The sequence below is a fragment of the Symphalangus syndactylus genome, chromosome 17, assembly GCF_028878055.3.
Source record: "Symphalangus syndactylus isolate Jambi chromosome 17, NHGRI_mSymSyn1-v2.1_pri, whole genome shotgun sequence".
Lineage (NCBI taxonomy): Eukaryota > Metazoa > Chordata > Mammalia > Primates > Hylobatidae > Symphalangus > Symphalangus syndactylus.
The window spans coordinates 34,271,354-34,294,484 of record NC_072439.2 but is presented as its reverse complement, the minus strand read 5'-3'; the positions used below and the strand labels follow the sequence as shown (position 1 = coordinate 34,294,484).

Below are 23,131 nucleotides of genomic sequence, written 5' to 3'. Positions count from 1 at the left end.
TGTTCTCGTGGTAGTGAATAAGTCTCATGAGATCTCATGGTTTTATATGGGGGAATTTCCCTGCACAAGCTCTCTGTTTGCCTGCTGCCAACCATGTAAGATGTAACTTGCTCCTCCTTGCCTTCCACCATGATTGTGAGGCCTCCCCAGCCATGTGGAACTGTTAGTCCATTAAACCTTTCTTCTGCATAAATTACCGAGTTTTGGGTATGTCTTTATTAGCAGCATGCAAATGGACTATTCTAGCCTGAACATTCTAACATAATTAAGCAATTAAGCAATTTATGTTTTTTGTTTCTGGCTAGAATTCTATTTTATGTAACAATTTTTAGCACAATTTTTTAACCTTGCTTTGTCATTCAGGTATATCTTATTATTTTCCTTTATTCCAATGTTATAATCTCCAAAATTATCAGAAGCATGTATTTGAGAGCACCTGTTAAAATTCTATAGCTTACTATAAACCACCTTTTGAAAAGGATTAAAACAAAACAATTGTCTGTGAATAGCAAAACATCCAGGGTAGTTACGGTTATAAATATAATTGACAAAGAAATTTGGTTATCTCCATCCTGTAAATTAACTTAACATAACAACCTTAATTATGATTGATAGCATATACTCACACATTATGATTTTAGAAATCCCATACAATTTTGGAACATATATTAGCATTATTCACAAAAATATAACCTAAAGAAGATTGAACATCATTTTGGCAATCCCATATACCTAAATATGTCAAATAATTCTGTTTACCTCTTTTCTAGATGTTTCAGGCGCCCTCTGATCCATCCAAAAAGCCAGGCATCAGGAAAGACAATTTTGAAACTGAAGTTTGATTTTGGAAAGCCTGGTTAAATATGTTCAAAGTTTAAAACACTTGATATTATGAAATAGAATTTCAGATTACTCTAAGTTACTTATTTTGCCAAAATGATGACTCAGAAATTTAAAAACTTTATAACCCCTTACAAATTTTGCTAAAGAGCAGAGTAGTGCCTTAAGAATACCTTGTTGTGCTTTTATTTTAATGCTCAATTTACAGAATAACCATATAATACCCCCTTTGAATGTAGTCAATACTTTCACATAGAGAATTTCTATTTCAAGATTAATTTTTAGAAACCTTCCACCACTTGTTTGAACTTTCAGCTTTATCTTACGTAATTTAAAACAATTTTTTAACCCTAGGCAAAAAACAACTAGAGAGAGAAAACCAAATTTCATGGACAGACAAATTTGTATAACAAAGTGTGACTGAATCTCCAAATATTAGCAGGCGGGAACAAAGCATCAACCTCAAAACCTGAGCATTATTGGCTGCTGTGTCGGGGAAAGCAAATGGAAGAAATCAGATTTCTAATAGATACGAGAACAAACAAATTCAAAGTAGCCAACAGGTATTCCCTAGAAAGTGTGGCAGACCAAAATGAGAATAGCAGCTGAAATAGGTGAGCTTTTACCCACTCTAATAGTGAGTCTGTGTAAGGAACATATGGTAAGGCCTAAAAAGGTTATGAAAGCCTAGCCCATGTAAACTTTCAAAACACGCCAGCTTCATATCTGGACATAGCCTCACGTTGAAAAGAAATGGTCATAATTATTCACCCCCTCCCTTTGTCCATCCTTTTTGCTATGTCATTTTTCAGTGCTCTCCAACTCAGGGAAGGGATGCTCTACCCATTCCTTGATTCATCTACATCAATTGCTTTGGCCAGTGAGATGTTTGCTGGAAAAGTGCTTGTGCTATATTTCTGCTTTTATTTGTCTTTCTCAACCATAGCTATAAGAAGATGCCCAGGGTTGCCTGATGGAAGATAAGACATATGCAGAGAAGATACAAGTTGCTTCAGTCATCGCAGCTAAGGTCGTCCTCAACCAGCCAACAATAGAGGCTGCATAGCTAATATTATCAGAGATTCCTAGTTGATGATCCCAGTAACATGAGTTTAATGACACTTAGGCTTTGTGGTTGTTCTGTACACATTATTTTTGTAATAGCTGGTAAGTATGATAAATAAAATTTAATTTAGATATTTAATCTTGTACATTATATTCTAAGTCTTTGGTAACTGAAATTCAGTATATGGTATACTGAATGGCTAAAGTCCTACATGTTCATTTCTTTCAAGCTCATTAGTTTTTTTCATTACTTCTTGTATTTCAGTGAGATAGGCACATTCTAATGTTTGGACTCTCAGTCTTGTGGTCTAGCTAGAACCACAGTACTTAGTACTTCAGAGGTGACTTAGTACATTGGAGGCGACAAGGCCTTGAGATAATTGTCACATATTCAAATAGGCTTGCTTGTTAATTGAATCTTGCTCATTAATTTTAATTATAAATACATTGGTAACCTGGTATGTAATATATTGTATGATACAATAGGCAAAATAGAAATCACCTATGATCCCACAAGAAAATGGCAACAAAAAAACCTGTAGGACATAAGACTATGAGCTATCACATAAAAGAAGCAATACAAAAATTCATTGTGAATGTGGAAGGCATAAATTAAACTGAGAAATGGAAATTATGTGAAATACATTACCTCAACCTAAAGCAAGTTTTTCTAACAAGAAATCGTTTCCAAAAAGACTCCAAGATGGTTCAAGGTAATAAGGATAGATAGTATCCTTTTCTTCTTGTCTCTTCCTTCCTATGTGGCCCTTGTGGAATGAACCTGGAACTTTTCATTGTTATCATCCATAATTGACTTATTCTTAGCTTCCCCCAGAGGGATCCCCTTCCACTCAATCTATACTGTAATTACCTGAAATAGTTGCAATAGCGCTAACTAAGGGCACCACCAGTCCCTCCTGCCATATTCCCATAGTTCATCAGGGATTACCACAGTTCACTGGTGATTCAATCTTTGCCTTATTTAAATTTCCTTTTTGCTTTCATTGTTCTCATTCCAATGCCTGTAAAATACACTACAACACAGGGGAGGCGTGTTCATGCAGTGCGATCCTTTAGGTTCAGTTGCATTTCCTTTTCAGTTTCAATAAAGAAATATTCATAGGCCTGGAAGAGGCCTTGATAGATTCTCTTCCATCCTCTTTTCTCTTGAGAGGGGTATATAATTACAGGGGATTTTCAGGCAAAAACACTATTAAGGAAATGAAAAATACATTCTTAATTCAAGAATGAGCTATTATTAATCTATAAGGGCCTAAAGCAGAATAAAATTACATATTTCAAAACAAGATTTTTATATCCGATGCTAAACTTTTATTTTTATTATGCTTAATTTTGACATTGTTTTTAATTTCCATAATATAGTTTCACAACATTTTTGCCTTTCTAGAATTAAATACAATAACTTTTTTATCCTCACATCTACCAGTAAAAACTTGCTTAACAAAAGTCAAGAAAGAAGACATATTCAGGTAAGAGATGAGATTTTTTTTATTTTATTCAAATAATTAATCATCCTTAAGTATTTCTGCATGCTTTATCAAATAAAAATTATTTTATGATTGGCAACATTTTCTTGTTACCAGTTATAAAATAAACCCAGTGTGCACCTTAAAAAATAACAATCTTTTTCTTGAAGGGTGGATCAAAACGTGCTGTTCATAATAAATTGAAGGTGAACAAAGGAGAAAGTGCAGTGCACTTGTAGTTTGAAAATAAACTAATTTCTAATACTCATGGGTCCCCTTATTCTGGCTGGCATACAGTAGGTGGCCCACAAGTGTTCAGTGATTGAACGAATGATTGTATGAATAAATATTATTCTTGAAAAAAATTAATCTCCATAATTACTTCCTGATCATACTGGATACTGTCAGGTATAGTTTCAGAAAATATTCTGTAATTTAATTAATAAAGCTGGGAATTAAAAGAAAGAAAATTTGCTGCTAAAATACTGCCAAATATCCACTTGTGTGGATATTTTTTTCATTTGATGTAAATCCGAGTTCTGATAGAGAGTATCACGTAGACCAAGTTTTGGGTAGTAGCCTGCCCTTATGCTAGAGGATGGCTAGACCCTTGATTATGACTTTATCTAATTAGAAGTTATGAAATCCTCAAAGCATAATGGCACACCTAATAAGTGACTAAAATTTAAAAAACTGACAATATTAAATACTGGTGAGGATGCAGAGCAATAGGAATGCTCATTCATTGCTGTTGGGGATGGAAAATAGTACAGCAGACAGTGTGGCAGCTATGCAGCCAATTAACTGTACAAACCGGCATTTCTGACTCATGGGCTCAAGCAATCCTTCCACATTGGCCTCCCAAAGTGCTGGGATTACAGGTGTGAGCCATCACACCCAGCCTGGAATGCTATTTAGAAGTAAAAAGGGCTGGGCATGTTGGTTCACGCCTGTAATCCCAGCACTTTGGGAGGCCCAGGCGGGTGGATCACTTGAGGTCAGGAGTTCAAGACCAGCCTGATCAATATGGTGTAACCCCATCTCTACTAAAAATATCAAAATTAGCTGAGCATGGTGGGGGGCACCTGTAATCCCAGCTACTTCGGAGGCTGAGGCAGGAGAATCGCTTGAACATGGGAGGTGGGGGTTGCAGTGAGCCAAGATTGCACCACTGCACTCCAGCCTGGACAACAAGAGCAAAATTCTGTCAAAAAACAAAAGGAAAGAAAAGAAAAGAAATAAAAAGAAGAAACTTTTAATTCATGTAAAGATATGAATAAAACTTAAATGCATTTTACTAAGTGAATGTAGGATTACATTCATATGATATTCTGGAAAAGGTAAAATTATAAGGAAAAAATAGGTAGTTTCCAGGGATTTGAGGTGGGTGTTTGAGTAGAGGACCTTTAGGGGATTTTCAGGGTGGTGGATATAACCCATATGATACTACAGAGGCAGATACATGAAGCTATGCATTTGTCAAATCCCATTGAACCTTGTACCACAGAGTGAACCTTATGTCTACAAATTTAAGAAATCAGGAGAACAGGGGATCCCGGGGTGAAATGCAGACTCTGAAAAAAGAATCACACTGTACTACACATGTATGACATAATCTCACTGAAGAGGAATGGGGAGAAAGTGCCGTCCTAAGTAACTTTGGAAAACAGCTTTTTGGCTTGTAACTATGAGACTAAATACAAAAGCAATAGTTCATGAACATAGTACTCCGGTTGGTAACGTTGTTTCTCACAGGGAGACAGGTTTGTAATTATGAAAGTTCTGTGTTTATAGACTGAGATTGGATAAATAAGTGAATATGTGGTGAATGCTGGAGACCTCCAGGTTTACCACTGTTGGAATGAAAGTTTAAAAGCAAAGGAGAAGATGAGAGTGAATCATGTAGTATAGGATTAGTATTGGAGACATCAGCAGGAATTCATCTTTAGATTATTATAAATATAGATGGAAATAATTATATATATATATATATATATATATGGGTTGACATGTGTATTTTCTAGCTGTCTGTTGGGAGAGTGTAGAGGCAATGATACTGCAATACTAACCAAAACATTTATCACCCCAGTTCTGTTTTCCGGCACCATTCCCCAATTAAAGTAACCAGGAATAATTGGAGAAGTGTCTGAGTCTAGGGGTAGGGCAAGAAGCACCAGCTTAAGCATCTTATAGTGCCAAAAAGTATGGGAGTATCTATTGCTTATATTGAGTAGAGTACGGAAAGTGTGGGGAACAACTTGATAATGGAGAAACCTAGAAAACACTCTTGCACCCAGGTGTCAAGGTTAAAGTAAATAATCAGTGATAAGCTATGTTGATAATATATATTATATATTATACTTGCTGATGTGATGTGATGAGAATGGCACTTCATCTCTGTTGTCTTCCTTCCCACACCCATGTTTCCACCAGGAGGAAAACATCAGACAAAACTGAATTGAGGATATTCTATAAAATACCTCATAAGTGCTCCTCAAAACAGCCAAAATGATCAAAAACAAGAAAAGTCTGAGAAACTCTCAGAGACAAGAGGACCCTCGGAGATATAAGAACTAAATTAATGTGGTGCTCTAGATTGAATTGTAGAAAAGAAAGAAAATATTAGGGGAAAAAGTTAGTAAAAAATGGAATCAATTGTGGGGTTTAGTTAGTAGTCATATACCATTATTGCTTCCTTCGTTGTGATAAATGTTCCATAGTAGTGTAAGATGTTAACAATTTGGGAAACTTAGAGGTTTGTAGGACCTCTATGTACTATCTTTACAGTTTTTCTGGAAATTTAAAATAATTCTAAAATTAAAAGTGCATTTAAATAAAAAGTATGAGCATATTTTTAGGAAAAGGAAATGAACAGCAGGCAGGCTACATTAAAAATAAGTCCACTGCAGGTGACTGGCAAGATGGCCTAAAAGGAACAGCTTCGGTCTGCAGCTCCCAGCGAGATCAACGCAGAAGGTGGGTGATTTCTGCATTTCCAACTGAGGTACCCTGCTCATCTCATTGGGACTGGTTAGACAGTGGGTGCAGCCCATGGAGGGCAAGCTGAAGGAGGGTGGGGTGTCGCCTCACCTGGGAAGTGCAAGAGGTCGGGGAACTCCCTCCCCTAGCCAAGGGAAGCCATGAGAGACTGTGCCATGAGGAACAGTGCACTCCAGTCCAGATACTATGCTTTTCCCATGGTCTTCACAACCTGTACACCAGGAGATTCCCTTCGGTGCCTACACCACCTAGGGCCCTGGGTTTTAAGAACAAAACTGGGTGGCTATTTAAGTAGACACTGAGCTAGCTTCAGGAGTTTTTTTCGTACCCCAGTGGCACCTGGAATGCCAGTAAGAAAAAACTGTTCACTCCCCTGGAAAGGGGGCTGAAACCAGGGAGCCAAGTGCTCTTGCTCAGCAGATCCCATCCCCAAGGAGCATAGCAAGCTAAGATCCACTGGCTTGAAATTCTTCCTGCCAGTATAGCAGTCTGAAGTCGACCTGGGATGCTCAAGCTTAGTGGGGGAGGGGCTCCCACCATTACTGAGGCTTGAGTAGGCAGTTTTCCCCTCACAGTGTAAACAAAGCCACCAGAAAGTTCAAACTGGGCAGAACCCACTGCGGATCAGCAAAGCTGCTGTAGCCAGACTGCCTCTCTAGATTCCTCATCTCTGGGCAGGGCACATCTGAAAAAAAAAAAAAAAAAAAGCAAACAAAAAACAGCAGCCCCAGTCAGGGGCTTATAGACAAAACTCTCATCTCCCTGGGACAGGGCACCAGGGGAACAGGCAGCTGTGGGCGCAGCTTCAGCACACTTAGAAGTTCCTGCCTGCCAGCTCTGAAGAGAGCAGCAGATCTCCCAGCACAGTGCGCGAGCTCTGCTAAGAGACAGACTGCCTCCTCAAGTGAGTTCCTGACCCCCATGCCTCCTGACTGGGAGACACCTCCCAGCAGGGGTTGACAGACGACTCCTACAGGAGAGCTCCAGCTGGCACCTGGCAGGCGCCCCTCTGGGATGAAGATTCCAAGGAATGAACAGGCAGCAATCTTTGCTGTTCTGCAGCCTCTGCTGGTGAAACCCAGGCAAACAGGTCAGGAGTGGACCTCCAGCAAACTCCAGCTGACCTGCAGCAGAGGGGCCAGATTATTAGAAGGAAAACTAACAGAAAGGAATAGCATCAACATCAACAAAAAGGACATCCACACAGAAACCTCATCCGAAGGTCACCAACATAAAAGGCCATAGGCAGATAAATCCTTGAAGATAAGGAAAAAGGTGCACAAAGGCTGAAAATCCCCGAAACCAGAATGCCTCTTCTCCAAAGGATTACAACTCCTCACCATGAAGGGAACAAAAGTGGATGAAGAATGAGTTTGATGAATTGACAGAAGTAGGCTTCAAAAGCTGGGTAATAACAAACTCCTCCAAGCTAAAGAAGCATGTTCTAACCCAATGCAAGGAAGCTAAGAACCTTGAAAAAAGGTTAGAGGAATTGCTAACTAGAATAACCAGGTTAGAGAAAAACATAAATTAGCTGATGAAGCTGAAAAACACAGCATAAGAACTTCATGAAGCATACACAATTGTTGATAGCTGAATTGATCAAGTGGAAGAAAGGATATCAGAGATTGAAGATCAACTTAATGAAATAAACCATGAAGACAACATTAGAGAAAAAAGAATGAAAAGGAATGAACAAAGCCTCCAAGAAATATGGGACTATGAAAAGACCAAACCTACATTTGAATAGTGTACCTGAAAGTGACGGGGAGAACGGAACCAAGTTGGAAAACACTCTTCAGGATATTATCAAGGAGAACTTCCCCAACCTAGCAAGACAGGCCAACATTCAAATTCAGGAAATATAGAGAACACCACAAAGATATTCCTTGAGGAGAGCAACCCCAAGACACATAATCATCAGATTCACTGAAGTTGAAATGAAGGAAAAAATGTTAAGGGCAGCTAGAGAGAAAGGTTGAGTTACCCACAAAGGGAAGCCCATGAGACTAACAGTGGATCTCTCTGCAGAAACCCTGCAAGCCAGAAGAGAGTGAGGGCCAATATTCAACATTTTTAAAGAAAAGAATTTTCAACACGTAATTTCATATCCAGCTAAACTAAGCTTCGGAAGCAAAAAAGAAATAAAATCCTTAACAGACAAGCAAATGCTGAAAGATTGTGTACCGCCAGGCATGCCTTACAAGAGCTCCTGAAGAAAGCACTAAATATGTAAAGGAAAAACCAGTACCAGCCACTGCAAAAACATACCAAATTATAAAGACCATCAACACTATGAAGAAACTGCATCAACTAACAAGCAAAATAACCAGTTAGCTTCATAATGACAGAATCAAATTCACACATAATAATATTAACCTTAAATGTAAATGGGCTAAATGCCCCAATTAAAAGACAGAGACTGGCAAATTGGACAAAGAGTCAAGACCCATTGGTGTGCTGTATTCAGGAGACCCATATGTGCAAAGACACACATAGGCTCAACATAAAGGGATGGCGGAAGATTTCCTAAGCAAATGGAAAGCAAAAAAAAAAAAAAAAAAAAAAAAACCAAAGCAGGGGTTGCAATCCTAGTCTCTGATAAAACAGACTTTAAGCCAACAAAGATAAAAAAAGACAAAGGCATTACATAATGGTAAAGGGATCAATGCAACAAGAAGAGCTAACTATACCACATATATATGCACCCAATACAGGAGCAACCAGATTCATAAAGCAAGTTCTTAGAGACCTACAAAAAGGCTTAGACTCCCACACAAAAATAGTGGGAGACTTTAACACCCCACTGTCAATATTAGACAGATCAACAAGACAGAAAATTAACAAGGATATTTAGGACTTGAACTCAGCTCTGGACCAAGCCAACTTAATAGACATCTACAGAACCCTCCAACCAAAATCAACAGAATATACATTCTTCTCAATACCACATTGCACTTATTCTAAAATTGACCACACAATTGCAAGTAAAACACTCCTCAACAAATGTAAAAGAATGGAAATTATAACAAACTCTCTCAGACTACAGTGCAATCAAATTAAAACTCAGGGTTAAGAAACTCACTCAAAACCAAAAAACTACATGGAAACTGAACAACCTGTTCCTGAGTGACTACTGGGTAAATAATGAAATTAAGGCAGAAATAAATAAGTTATTTAAAACCAATGAGAACAAAGACACAATGTACCAGAATCTCTGGGACACAGCTAAAGCAGTGTTCAGAGGGAAATTTATAGCACTAAATGCCCACAGGAGAAAGCAGGAAAGATCTAAAATTGAAGCCCTAACATCACAATTAAAAGAACTAGAGAAGCAAGAGCAAACAAATTCAAAAGCTAGCAGAAGACAAAAAATAACTAAGATTGGAGCAGAACTGAAGGAGATAGAGACATGAAAAACCCTTCAAAAAATCAATGAATCCAGCAGATGGTTTTTTGAAAAGATTAACAAAACAGGCCACTAGCAAGACTAATAAAGAAGAAAAGAGAGAAGAATCAAGTAGACACAATAAAAAGTGATAAAGGGGATATCACCACCAATCCCACAGAAAAGAGACAAACTACCATCAGAGAATACTATAAATACCTGCACGCAAATCAACTAGAAAATCTAGAAGAAATGGACAAATTCCTGGACACATACACCCTCCCAAGACTAAACCAGGAAGAAGTCAAATCCCTGAATAGACCAATAACAAGTTCTGAAATTAAGGCAGTAATTAATAGCCTACCAAGAAAAATAAGCCCAGGACCAGGCGGATTCACAGCTAAATTCTTTCAGAGGTACAAAGAGGAGCTGGTACCATTCCTTCTGAAACTATTCCAAACAATAGAAAAAGAGGGACTCCTCTCTAACTGATTTATGAAGCCAGCATCATCTCAATACCAAAACCTGGCAGAGACACAACAAAAAAAGAAATTTCAGGCTGATATCCCTGATGAACATCGGTGCAAAAATCCTAAATAAAATACTGGCAAACAGTATCCAGCAGTACATCAAAAAGCTTATCCGCCACGATCAAGTTGGCTTCATCCCTGGGATGCAAGGCTGGTTCAACATATGCAAATCAATAAATGTAAGCAATCACATAAACAGAACCAATGACAAAAACCACATGATTATCTCAGTTGATGCAGAAAAGGTCTTCAACAAAATTCAACAGTGCTTAATGCTAAAAACTCTCAATAAACTAGGTAGTGATGGAATGTATCTCAAAATAGTAAGAGCTATTTATGACAAACCCACAGCCAATATCATACTGAATAGGCAAAAGCTGGAAGCATTCCCTTTGAAAACCAGCACAACACAAGGATGCCCTCTCTCACCACTCCTATTCAACATAGTATTGGAAATTCTGGCCAGGGCAATCAGGCAAGAGAAAGAAATAAAGGGTATTCAAATAGGAAAAGAGGAAGTCAAATTGTCTCTGTTTGCAGATGACATGAGTGTATATTTAGAAAACCCCATTGTCTCAGCCCAGTATCTCCTTAAGCTGGTAAGCAACTTCAGCAAAGTCTCAGGATATAGAATCAATGTGCAAAAATCACAAGCATTCCTCTACACTAATAATGGACAAGCAGAAAGCCAAATCATGAGTGAACTCCCATCCACAATTGCTACAAAGAGAATAAAATATCTAGGCATACAACTTACAAGGGATGTCAAAGATCTCCTCAAGGAGAACTACAAACTACTGCTCAAGGAAATAAGAGAAGACACAAACAAATGGAAAAACATTCCATGCTCATGGATAGGAAGAATCAGTATCGTGAAAATAGCCATACTGCCCAAAGTAATTAATAGATTCAATGCTATCCCCATCAAGCTACCATTGACTTTCTTCACAGAATTAGAAAAAACTACTTTAAATTTCATGTGGAACCAAAAAAGAGCCCGTATAGCCAAGATAATCCTAAGCAAAAGGAACAAAGCTGAAGTCATCATGCTACCTGACTTCAAACCATACTACAAGGCTACAGTAAATGTAACAGCATGGTAGTTGTACCAAAACAGATATATAGACCAAGGGAATAGAACAGAGCCCTCAGAAATAACACCACACATGTCCAGCCATCTGATGTTTGACAACTCTGACAAAAACAAGCAATGGGGAAGGATTCCCTATTTAATAAATGGTGTTGGGAAAACTAGCTAGCCACATGCAGAAAACTGAAACTGGACCCCTTTCTTACATCTTGCACAAATATTAACTCAAGATAGATTAAAGACTTAAATGTCAGACCTAAAACCACAAAAAAACCTAGAATAAAACCTAGGCAATACCATTCAGGACATAGGCATGGGCAAAGACTTCATGACTAAAACACCAAAAGCAATGGCAACAAAAGCCAAAATTGACAAATGGGATCTAATTAAACTAAAAAGCTTCTGCACAGCAAAAGAAACTATCATCAGAGTGAACAGACAACCTACAGAATGGGAGAAAATTTCTGCAATCTATCCATCTGACAAAGGGCTTTTTTAAGTTTTAACAAAGGGCTAATAACCAGAATCTACACATAACTTAAACAAATGTACAAGAAAAAAACAACACCATCAAAAAGTGGGTGAAGGATATGAACAGACACTTCTCAAAAGAAGACATTTATGTGGCCAACAAACATATGAAAAAAAGCTCATCATCACTGGTCATTAGAGAAATGCAAATCAAAACCACAATGAAATACCATCTCACGCCAGTTAGAATGGTGATCATTAAAAAGTCAGGAAACAACAGATGCTGGAGAGGATGTGGTGAAATAGGAATGCTTTTACACTGTTGGTGGAAGTATAAATTAATTCAACCATTGTGGAAGACAGTGTGGTGATTCCTCAAGGATCTAGAACCAGAAATACCATTTGACCCAGCAATCCCATTACTGGGTATATACTCAAAAGATTATAAATTATTCAACTATAAGAACTCATGCACATGTATGTTTATTGCCACACTATTCACAATAGCAAGGACTTGGAACAACCCAAATGCCCATTCATGATAGACTGGATAAAGAAAATACGGCACATATACACCATGGAATACTATGCAGCCATAAAAAAGGATGAGTTCACGTCCTTTGCAGGGACATGGATGAAGCTGGAAACCATCATCGTCAGCAAACACACACAAGAACAGAAAACCAAACACAGCATGTTCTCACTCATGAGATTAGGGATTCTCACTTAGGGATTCTCTGGCTGGTTCACTCTGCTCTCCACTCTGAATGGCAGGTGCATACTCATCTTCATTGTCTTCTTCAACAATGACAATATCAGGGTACTGGCTACAATTGGAGGGATCAGATATAACATCCTGGAGATATATATATATATAAGATATATGCATATGATATAATATCCCAGTTTCTGGAATAACCGGGATATTTTCTTCATTCGCATTATCATCAGTAACATTGTAAATAATGATGTCATCTGAAATCATCTCCCTTGGCTTTAAACCTTCAGTCCTACTATGTGGAACTTTATGATGGTGATTATCAGTTGGTTCTTTGATTATGTGCTGAAACAGATTCTTCTTCTGGGCTCCATTAGTGTTTAAAGTAGAGGCCTTTTAAGTTTTAAACTCACAAGTTGGTTATTTTGAACCAATGCAACAGTAAACTGGACAATCTTTTGAATAACTTGTTCCTGTTATGCATGCTTTGCTCGTAATTCTGACACCTCCTTCTAAAGGGACTCATTCTCACTTTTTAATTCAGAAAGCCTGTACTCAATAGTTTCCTGTTTTATTGGAATCTTCTGAGCACTACCTATAATTTTTTAAAAATTCTTCCTGAAGAATTTTTATTTTCTTCTGGTTTTGAAGATGAAACCTTCCTTTTAATGTTCTCCAGCAAGTCATCCTGTCCTTGTTTGAAGTAAGGATGCTGAAATTCCACAGGACCATCTCTTTCCTGCTTTACAATTTCAGAGTCGATATGTACTACTTTACAGAAATTACACATATTCAGTTGCCTCACAAAGCTTGCCATATTATTGTGCTTGAAATATTTGGTAAGAATTTCTTTTGCAAATCGTTGCTCATCCAAGACCAGAAAACTTTGGCCATTCTGGTTCCAGGTGATGAATTCATTAGTGTGGGTTTCCTCCACAAGCGTCCACAGCTTGCTGAGGAAAGCTGGCAGTTCAAACTCTGCTTCCTTGTTAACAGGGGTGCAGGGATTCCAAATTCTACATCCAAACGCGGTGGTAGCGTTGGCGGCAGCAACTGGAATCATTTATTAAAGATTCAGTTGTTAGACCAACTGGATGTCATTACTTTAGAAAGGTGAGTAACTGTCATCCAGGATATAATCTGTGCTCTTCATTAGTGACAAATATATGAAACAATTACAGGTCCAAGTACAAGGGGTCAAAATGGGAATGTCAGCCACCACTGTAAAACCAGCAACTCATTCTCAACTGTTTTTTGCTGGATGCCTGCATGACATTTGTCCCTGCTGAATGAATATTCTTACTGCTTAACAGAGGGATAATTTTACTAGGGGAACACAACAATTGATAAAATGAGCTCTAAATTCAGTCTCCTTACTGAACACATTCATTTTGCTGAACCAACTGAGAGGTGAAGCCGGCTGGGCTTCTGGGTCTGGTGGGGACTTGGAGAACTTTTCTGTCTAGCTAAAGGATTATAAACACACCAATCAGCGCTCTGTGTCTAGGTAAAGGTTTGTAAACGCACCAATCAGCACTCTGTAAAAATGCACCAATCAGCACTCTGTGTCTAGCTGAAGGTTTGTAAACCCACCAATCAGCACTCTGTAAAAACAGACCAATCAGCACTCTGTGTCTAGCTGAAGGTTTGTAAACCCACCAATCAGCACTCTGTAAAAACAGACCAATCAGCACTCTGAAAAATGGACCAATCAGCGCTCTGTAAAATGGACCAATCAGCAGCACGTGGGTGGGGCCAAATAAGGTGATTAAAGCAACCCGCTAGGGTCCCCTTCCACCCTGTGGAACCTTTGTTTTTTAGCTTAGCAGCAAATCTTGCTGCTGCTCACTCTTTGGGTCTGTACTGCTTTTATGAGCTGTAAAATTCACCACCAAGGCCTGCAGCTTCACTCCTGAAGCAAGTGAGACTACAAACCCACCAAGAGGAAGAACAACTCCAGAGGTGCTGCCTTTATGAGCTGTAACACTCATTGCAAAGGTCTGCAGCTTCACTCCTTTTTTTTTGTTTTGTTTTGTTTCTTTTCCTTTTTTTTTTGTTTTTTAATTATTATTAGACTTCAAGTTCTAGGGTACATGTGCACAATGTGCAGGTTTGTTACATATGTATACATGTGCCATGTTGGTGTGCTGCACTCATTAACTCGTCATTTACATTAGGTATATCTCCTAATGCTATCCCTCCCCCCTCCCCCCCACCTCATGACAGGCCCTGATGTGTGATGTTCCCCACCCTGTGTCCAAGTGTTGTCGTTGTTCAATTCCCACTTATGAGTGAGAACGTGCGGTGTTTGGTTTTCTGTCCTTGCAATAGTTTACTGAGAATGATGGTTTACAGTTTCATCCATGTCCCAACAAAGGACATGAACTCATCCTTTTTTATGGCTGCATAGTATTCCATGGTGTATATGTGCCACATTTTCTTAATCCAGTCTATCATTGATGGACATTTGGGTTGGTTCCAAGTCAGTGAGACCACGAACCCACCGGGAGGAACGAACAACTCCAGATGCACCACCTTTATTAGCTGTAGCACTCACCGCAAAGGTCTGCAGCTTCATTCCTGAAGCCAGCGAGACCAGGAACCCACTGGGAGGAACAAACAACTCCAGACACGCCACCTTTAAGAGGGTTTAAGAGCTGTAACTCACTTCTGAAGTCAGTGAGACCACAAACCCACCAGAAGGAAGAAACTCCGGACTCATCTGAACATCTGAAGGAACAAACTCCGGACACACCATCTTTAAGAACTTTAACACTCACTGGAAGGAACCGACAGTTCTTTAAATTATTTTGAACTATATACAGGGACTGATGAGAAGTTACTAACTTAATACATGACACCTGAATAAACAACTTTAAAGCAATTAAAATTACAATATAAACACAACTTTAGATCCAGTTAATCACGTGGCCTTTACTTGATGGATTAGAGGGCATTTGTTGGATTTTGCCCATATCATGGTCATGCTATTCTATCTTCTCAATTACTATTGAGAAAATATAGTTAAAAAGTCATCAAGGAGAGATTTGGGTGAATAGAATTCTGAAAGTAAATATGAAATTAACTTTATGACTAGGACTCAAAATTTTCCTACAAATGGCATTATGAACCACAACATTTCCTTTCATATCTATTTCTACTTGCTTATCAAAAACTGTGCTATAATGATAAATTGAAAATGCTGCTTTTTCAGTGAAGAAATTAAAATTAAAAGATCCTTGTGATTTTTTCTAAAGAATGTTTTATATGTACTTTAAGTACTCTTAGGCTTTTTAAAAAATCTAGAATCTCTGAGATCTTCATGGATCTTGCTTCTAGATCCTAGAAGTCATTAATTAATTGACTTGTGTTCTTCTCTCCCAGAGGTACTGTCTCCCAGAAGATAAAGGAAATCTCAATACTGTAATTATATGAAAAAGTTATAGCAAAACCAAAGCCCTCATGGATAACTGCTGTTGATATTTTGGCAGTATTCAGAGATGCCAAAGAGCTCAAGACTTCTACTTGCATATCCATGACAATCTATCCTCTTGCCTTGAAAGCATACAAGCTTCTGAGAATTCAGGATAGATAATATCCTGTGGATTTATTCCTCAGGTTCACTTTGCTTAACTATAGACTATTGTTCCTGGAGTCACTTCAGTTTTGGCAGAACATGATTTGAAAAATTCACCTTGACTCTCTTCTAAAAAGGACTATAAAATTTTTCAGGAAATCAACTACTGAAAAAAGGACTGTTTTTAAAATAGAGCAATGAGGCACATAAGCCACATTTATCTATGGGAAGAATCTAAAACTGTAATAATAAATGTGGATTTGTGGGGAATGATTCATTTTATTTCAAAGTAATTATTTTTCAGTACTTATGGCAGTCATTAATTAACTTTATGTTTATCCTTTCTAGAATTAAAACAATAAACGAGGAAAACGTTGGAACTCTGCTGATTGATTTTTAACAGAATCTGACAAGTTACTAAGCAATACAAGGTAAAAGTAACTTTTAAAACATGTAAGTTTTTGAAAAATAAGTCACAAACTGACTACTTGTTGGCTTCTGCGGGAAGACCTCCCTTTTCCAGGTAAAAAATGTCATCAGCAATGCATTTATTAACATTTATAATGTCACAATGTTTATAACATTTATGATATAAATTTATTTTAATAAATTTGTTTTTTTACATTCTTCTCTGATTCTGCATACTCATTATCATTCAGCTTTTTTCTATCTAATAAATATGTATTGAATTATTGTCATTCACTAGATTCAGAACATTATGTTGACAATACGCAGCAAACAAGCTGAGTTGATGTTAAGGATATTATTGTCAAGTGAGGAATAATTACTATTTAATAATAAATTATAATGTTGAAATGAGTTTGGTAGAAATAAATCTTAGAAATTAAAATAATCTGTGTTTTGCCTCTAGATGAGAGTGAAACGAAGATAAATGATATATATTATTTTTCAAAAAATGATTTTTCATGCTTACTTCAGTCAGCTTTCTTTCACTTCTTAAATATCTCACACCTTTTCAGACCCTAAGTGCAATCTAATATAAGCTCTTACTACTTTTTAATTATTTACATATTTAATTTTTGATAAAACAGGTGAATATTTTATTTTCAACATGTAATACAGTCTTAAATAATGATAACATCTTATGCAACTTTTCTCTTAATAATCGTTTTTCTCAGGCAAAATATTCCATTTCTCCAAGAGTTCTTCATCTCTCTAAACTTTTAACAGATTGATTCTTCCCCTCAACTGAGAATGTTTTGTCCAAAAACGACCATATATGTTATTAATTTTCAACCTAATAAGCACTATTTGGTATGAATATGGGACTGAGCACTGAAAAGTATAATAAAAATAATGGCTAACATTTACTAATTACTTAGTTTACCATAAATGGTGCTAAGTGATTTATATACATATGTCATTTTCTATTCCCAAGAAAACTTTGAGGACTCTTATTTCCACTTTATATATGAGAATACAGTAGCATAGATTGAGAGCATAAGTAACTTGTCCAAGGTCCTATTTAGAAAGTGAGAGAAGCAGAACTGGAGCCTAGATTTATTTAAACCTAAAACCCATACTAACCACTGCAGTATTAGATAGATAGTTTTTATGTCTTTCTCTGTTTCTGTGTGATCATTATCATTCAACTTTTATCTGTAATAAATATGTATTGATTACCTGCCATTTACCAGACACATAACGTTATGCTGACAATATATGGAGAACAAATTGAATTTTGTCTTAAGTAAGTTATTGTCAAGTGAAGAATAATTAATATGTAATCTCAATATTAAAATATGGCGACAGTTGCTCTCTTCAAATTGTCTTTGGATGAGATGTTTTGACCCAGGTTGAAGAATTAGAGATTTTATTTGGAAATAGGAAATTTTAACTACACTCTAAAGTACAAGCAGAAGTAAGGTAGGGGAACAGGAAGGGTCCTTTATTTAAAGTTGATATAGTCCAGTGATTAATCATTAATGACGATTAAAAGCATGGATTCTGGAGCCTGTTTTCCTGGCTTCAAATCTTGATTCTGACTGCAGTAAGTGAATTTCAGCAGACTTCATTTCTCTGTATCTCAATGTACTCATCTGTAAACTTGGGGATATAATAATAACCACCTAAAGTTATTATTATATGGATTAAATGAGCCACTATGAAAGCATTTAGAAAAGTGTCTGGCACATAAAAAGTGCCATATACATATTTGTTATCATCGTTGCCTAGACAGAATCGTGCACATAGAGCCCTTAGGACAGAGAAAGAGTGGCTTGTATTGTTAACATATGAAGTTAAAAAATCTATTTGAGCAGTAATGAGTTAATAATGGCTACAAAAGTTGTATTCAGGGCAAATAAAAGTGTAATCAGCAATGCCCCCATATGTATCCTTTGCAGTATTAATTTCTAAAGTAACTCTTTTATCTGTGGAAGAGTTCTACTGTAGATCTCTTTTTAAAGAACTGCAAGTCACATGGACACATGGAGGGGAAAAACACACACTGGAGGCTCTTGCAGGGTGGAAGGTGGGAGGAGGGAGAGGATCAGGAAAAATAACTAATGGGTACTAGGCTTAATACCCTGGTGATTAAATGATCTGTACAGCAAAACCCCATGACACAAATTTACCTATGTGACAAACCTGCACTTGCATTCCTGAACTTAAAAGTTAAAACAAAGATCTCCAAGTCTTGGGATCAAGAAATGAAAGGAAGTTTTCTTTATGAAAGTGCTTTGATGGCCCATCTGGGACAGAAATTCTTGAATATGTAATAATTTTGTGCTTGGTTGTGCACACCTTTTATCTTAGTGGGTACATAACTTCCATCAGAATCCAGTTTCCATGACTTGTGAAAGGTAATTGCACTTCTCAAGTAGTTTTTTTTTTTTTTAACTCAGTCACTTCCTTCATATTTGTTGGTACTCCAAATTAAGTCCCTGTTTTCCTAAACTTGACTACTAAAACCCCAAATATCTCCCAACCCAAACTACCTAATGTGCTTCCCAAAGTCATTTATTAAATTAATTGTGCTCTCTTCCAGTCGCTGCTTCATGATGTTGAAGTTATTGTGTGAATCATGAGTGGGAAATGTATAGAGAAGTGATACTTGGAAATGTGAAAGGCATTTGGGTGAAAGGCAAAAAACCTAACTCTAACACTTAAAGAATTAAGAAATACAACTAATCTTTGGTTTCAACAGCAATTGATTGCCTTTAAGTCACGGTATACTTATGAGGCTAAAATTAATAATAACATTAATTTAAAAATAGCTTTGTAAATCCTAATACCATGAGATTATTTGTAATGCTAGGATCCAAACCAAGAGTTCATTTGTATATTTTGCCCTGTGCCTCTCAACAGGTTTCTACCATGGGTGACAGGGGAACAAGCAATCACTCAGAAATGACTGACTTCATTCTTGCAGGCTTCAGGGTACGCCCAGAGCTCCACATTCTCCTCTTCCTGCTATTTTTGTTTGTTTATGCCATGATCCTTCTAGGGAATGTTGGGATGATGACCATTATTATTACTGATCCTCGACTGAACACACCAATGTATTTTTTCCTAGGCAATCTCTCCTTCATTGATCTTTTCTATTCATCTGTTATTGCACCCAAGGCTATGATCAACTTCTGGTCTGAAAACAAGTCTATCTCCTTTGCAGGCTGTGTGGCCCAGCTCTTTCTCTTTGCCCTCTTCATTGTGACTGAGGGATTTCTCCTGGCGGCCATGGCTTATGACCGCTTTATTGCCATCTGCAACCCTCTGCTCTACTCTGTTCAAATGTCCACACGTCTCTGTACTCAGTTGGTGGCTGGTTCCTATTTTTGTGGCTGCATTAGCTCAGTTATTCAGACTAGCATGACATTTACTTTATCTTTTTGTGCTTCTCGGGCTGTTGACCACTTTTACTGTGATTCTCGCCCACTTCAGAGACTATCTTGTTCTGACCTCTTTATCCATAGAATGATATCTTTTTCTTTATCATGTATTATTATCTTGCCTACTATCATAGTCATTATAGTATCTTACATATATATTGTGTCCAGAGTTTTAAAGATACATTCTACTGAGGGACGTAAGAAGGCCTTCTCCACCTGCAGCTCTCACCTGGGAGTTGTGAGTGTGCTGTATGGTGCTGTCTTTTTTATGTATCTCACTCCTGACAGATTTCCTGAGCTGAGTAAAGTGGCATCCTTGTGTTACTCCCTAGTCACTCCCATGTTGAATCCTTTGATTTACTCTCTGAGGAACAAAGATGTCCAAGAGGCTCTAAAAAAATTTCTAGAGAAGAAAAATATTATTCTTTGATTATTATTTCTCTTTCACCAATTGTATTGTGGCTATTTAATACACCTGTGGTCATTAATAAAAGTTACTCTCCTGAATGTCATAAAAATACTCTTAGTAGATTGTTTCATGTGATGTGCTCTTTCCATATTTTACTTTTTACCTCCCAAGACATCATTAATTCTGAAAATCTTGGATATTGGAGATACCCTGAATATTAGAGAAGTATTTTTACGATAAACCCTCTCACTGGTCTTCAACATTTTATTTCACAGTATTTATATCTATTGATTCTTGTGGCATAATGTAGAACAATATTTTGTATTTTGTTATAGTGCTTCAGCAAGATTTTATCTGGTGTTTGTCTTTGGGATTGCCCATCCCTCCTATACACAATCATGGGTAGTTGACAAAGGTACCCAGATTATTTTTAAATAAAATATGTCTTTAATTTTATAGCTAGTTTCATTAGCATGCTCAATGAGTATTAAGTTTTCACCTTGTGTGCACTAGATAGGAAGTACTAATAATAAGAAACAAACTATAAGTAATCTTTACTATATACATTAATTTGGAAAATTTTATACTTCATTGTTGTGGAGTGCTCTAAGGTACTGCTAGTTGCTGGATCCCAGTGCAAAGAACTAAAATAGGAAATACAGATCTTCAAACATTTTGATCAATCATGCCCTCAATTTTGATCTTCATGATTTTGTCTTGTGTTAATAATTGATAAGGAATAGTTAATAAAGGTATAGAATCAGGGAAGTCATCAAAACAGATTATGATCCAAAATTTACTTATCTATGCCTCTTAATATAGGTATGTATTTGATTAATCTTATTGAGTATCTGTATAATATGTTCTGGCCTTACAGTGGGCTCAGGGATAAATAACCTCATTCTTTTGAAAGTTTAAAAGTTAGTGAGATAGTCAAATCCTTGGGCATGAAACCAAAATCCAGACATTTTGCCAAAGGTACTCACAGAGATCACAAAGTGGGGTGCCTGAAAGAAGGTGGTTGGTAATCAGAGAAACCCTTGTTGGGCTACATGGAACATTGATCAAAGGGGGATTAGACTGAAGTCAGGAAACCTGCTACAGTAGTTTATAATATTGATGTGGGCTCAATGGTATGTCGATATTAATGAACAAAGGCAGATTTTTTAAACTGCAGGTAAAAGACCCAAAATATATTAACTGACTAGTATGAAGAGAATGTACAAAAGATGGTATGTTACCCCATTTTTGAAATTGTGTGTGTGTGTGTGGTCCTGGTACAAACAGATAAAAAGTATAGGAGCTCTCAGAAAACCTGAAATAAAGGGAGAACTTTCTTGCCTTGATGAACATGTATAAAAAACCTACAGTGAACATTTTAAATGACAAGAAACTAGAAGCTTTCCTGCTATTATGAGGAAAAATGCAAGGATGCCTTCTCTCACCACACCTTTTCAATATTTTAATGGAAGTGCTAGCCAATGCAACAAGATAAGAAAAGGAAATAAAAGTGTAATAGGTTGAATGGTATTCCCTCAAAATTCATGTGTTGAAGCCCTAAACCCTAGTACTTCAGAATGTGACTTTAATTAGTGATAGGGTCTTCAAAGATGTAATTGAGTTAAAATAAGGCTATAGGATAAATCCTAATTCAGTATCATTTGTGTCCCTATAGAAAGAGGAGATTAGGGCACACAGAGGGACACCAGGGGTGCATGTGCACAGAACATCAGCCATGTGAAGAATCAACAAGAGGGCAACCATCTGCAAGCTAAGGAAAGAGCGCTCAGAGAAAACCAACTCTGCTGACACCTTGATCTTGGACTTCCAGCCTCCATCACTAAGAAAATTAATTTCTGTTGTTTAAGAACCCAGTGTGTGGTGTTTTGTTATGGGATCTCCAGCAAATTCATACAAATAGGTCTATAAATTGGAAAAGAAGAGAAAACTTTCCTTGTTTGCAGATAACATATCTATGTAGAAAATTAAAAATAATAAACCCTTCTGAAACTAATAAGTGGTTAAAGCAAAGTTGCTGAATATAAGGTTAATATACAAATGCCAATTTCTTTTTTACATACCAGCAATGAATATTTGGATTTTAAAATTAAGAACACGACTCTGTAGGTGATATCAGCAAGGTAGCAGTATAGGAATTTCTAGCCCTGATTCCCTCACAGAAACATTAATTTGACAATGAACCAAAATACTTTTATGAGAATTCTAGAATGCACTTAAGAAGTTGCAGTACCCCCAGGCAACCACAAAGCCAAGGAAAGCAACAATGAAATGGGCAAGAAGAGAAATTTCATTTTGCCCACATCAGCTACTCTACCAAGCTGGCACAGCTCTGCACTAGGACAGCACCCTGCCTCATGACTTCTCCCTTGGGAACAAAGACAACAGTGCAGAATCCAAGCCAGAATCCAATATTCTAGCTTTTCAGAGGGCTGCAGGAGGGACTAATTTCTATCATTCTCCTCTAAGAGCACTGATGGAACTAGTATAGTTTTAATGCCTGGGGGCTTCTGAGAACAAAGGAGAGTGTGTATATGGGGTGGGAGTGGAGGTGGTTTGCTGTAGCTAGCATGGCTAGGCAGAATCAGAAAAAGCCACACAACTTGAGCCTTCTACTTCAGAGGCAAGGAGAGTGGCAGAATGTACATCTGGTTATAGGCTTTTTGGAAGGCTGCTTGAAGGAATGG

The 23,131-nt window shown here is 37.3% G+C and overlaps 1 protein-coding gene and 1 pseudogene across 1 annotated transcript; one reads left to right on the top strand and one right to left on the bottom strand.

The window, feature by feature from the left end:
- Window positions 1–12,435: 12,435 nt before the first annotated feature.
- On the bottom strand, window positions 12,436–13,652 carry LOC129466771 (heat shock factor protein 2-like; annotated as a pseudogene).
- A 2,444-nt stretch (window positions 13,653–16,096) lies between these two features.
- Window positions 16,097–22,426, top strand: LOC129466615 (olfactory receptor 9K2). The gene is made up of 3 exons (XM_055250396.2): window positions 16,097–16,207; window positions 16,515–16,597; window positions 19,497–22,426. Exon 3 carries the CDS (start codon window positions 19,506–19,508, stop codon window positions 20,445–20,447), a length of 942 nt encoding a protein of 313 aa, XP_055106371.1. The 5' UTR covers window positions 16,097–16,207; window positions 16,515–16,597; window positions 19,497–19,505; the 3' UTR covers window positions 20,448–22,426.
- The last annotated feature ends 705 nt before the right edge of the window (window positions 22,427–23,131 follow it).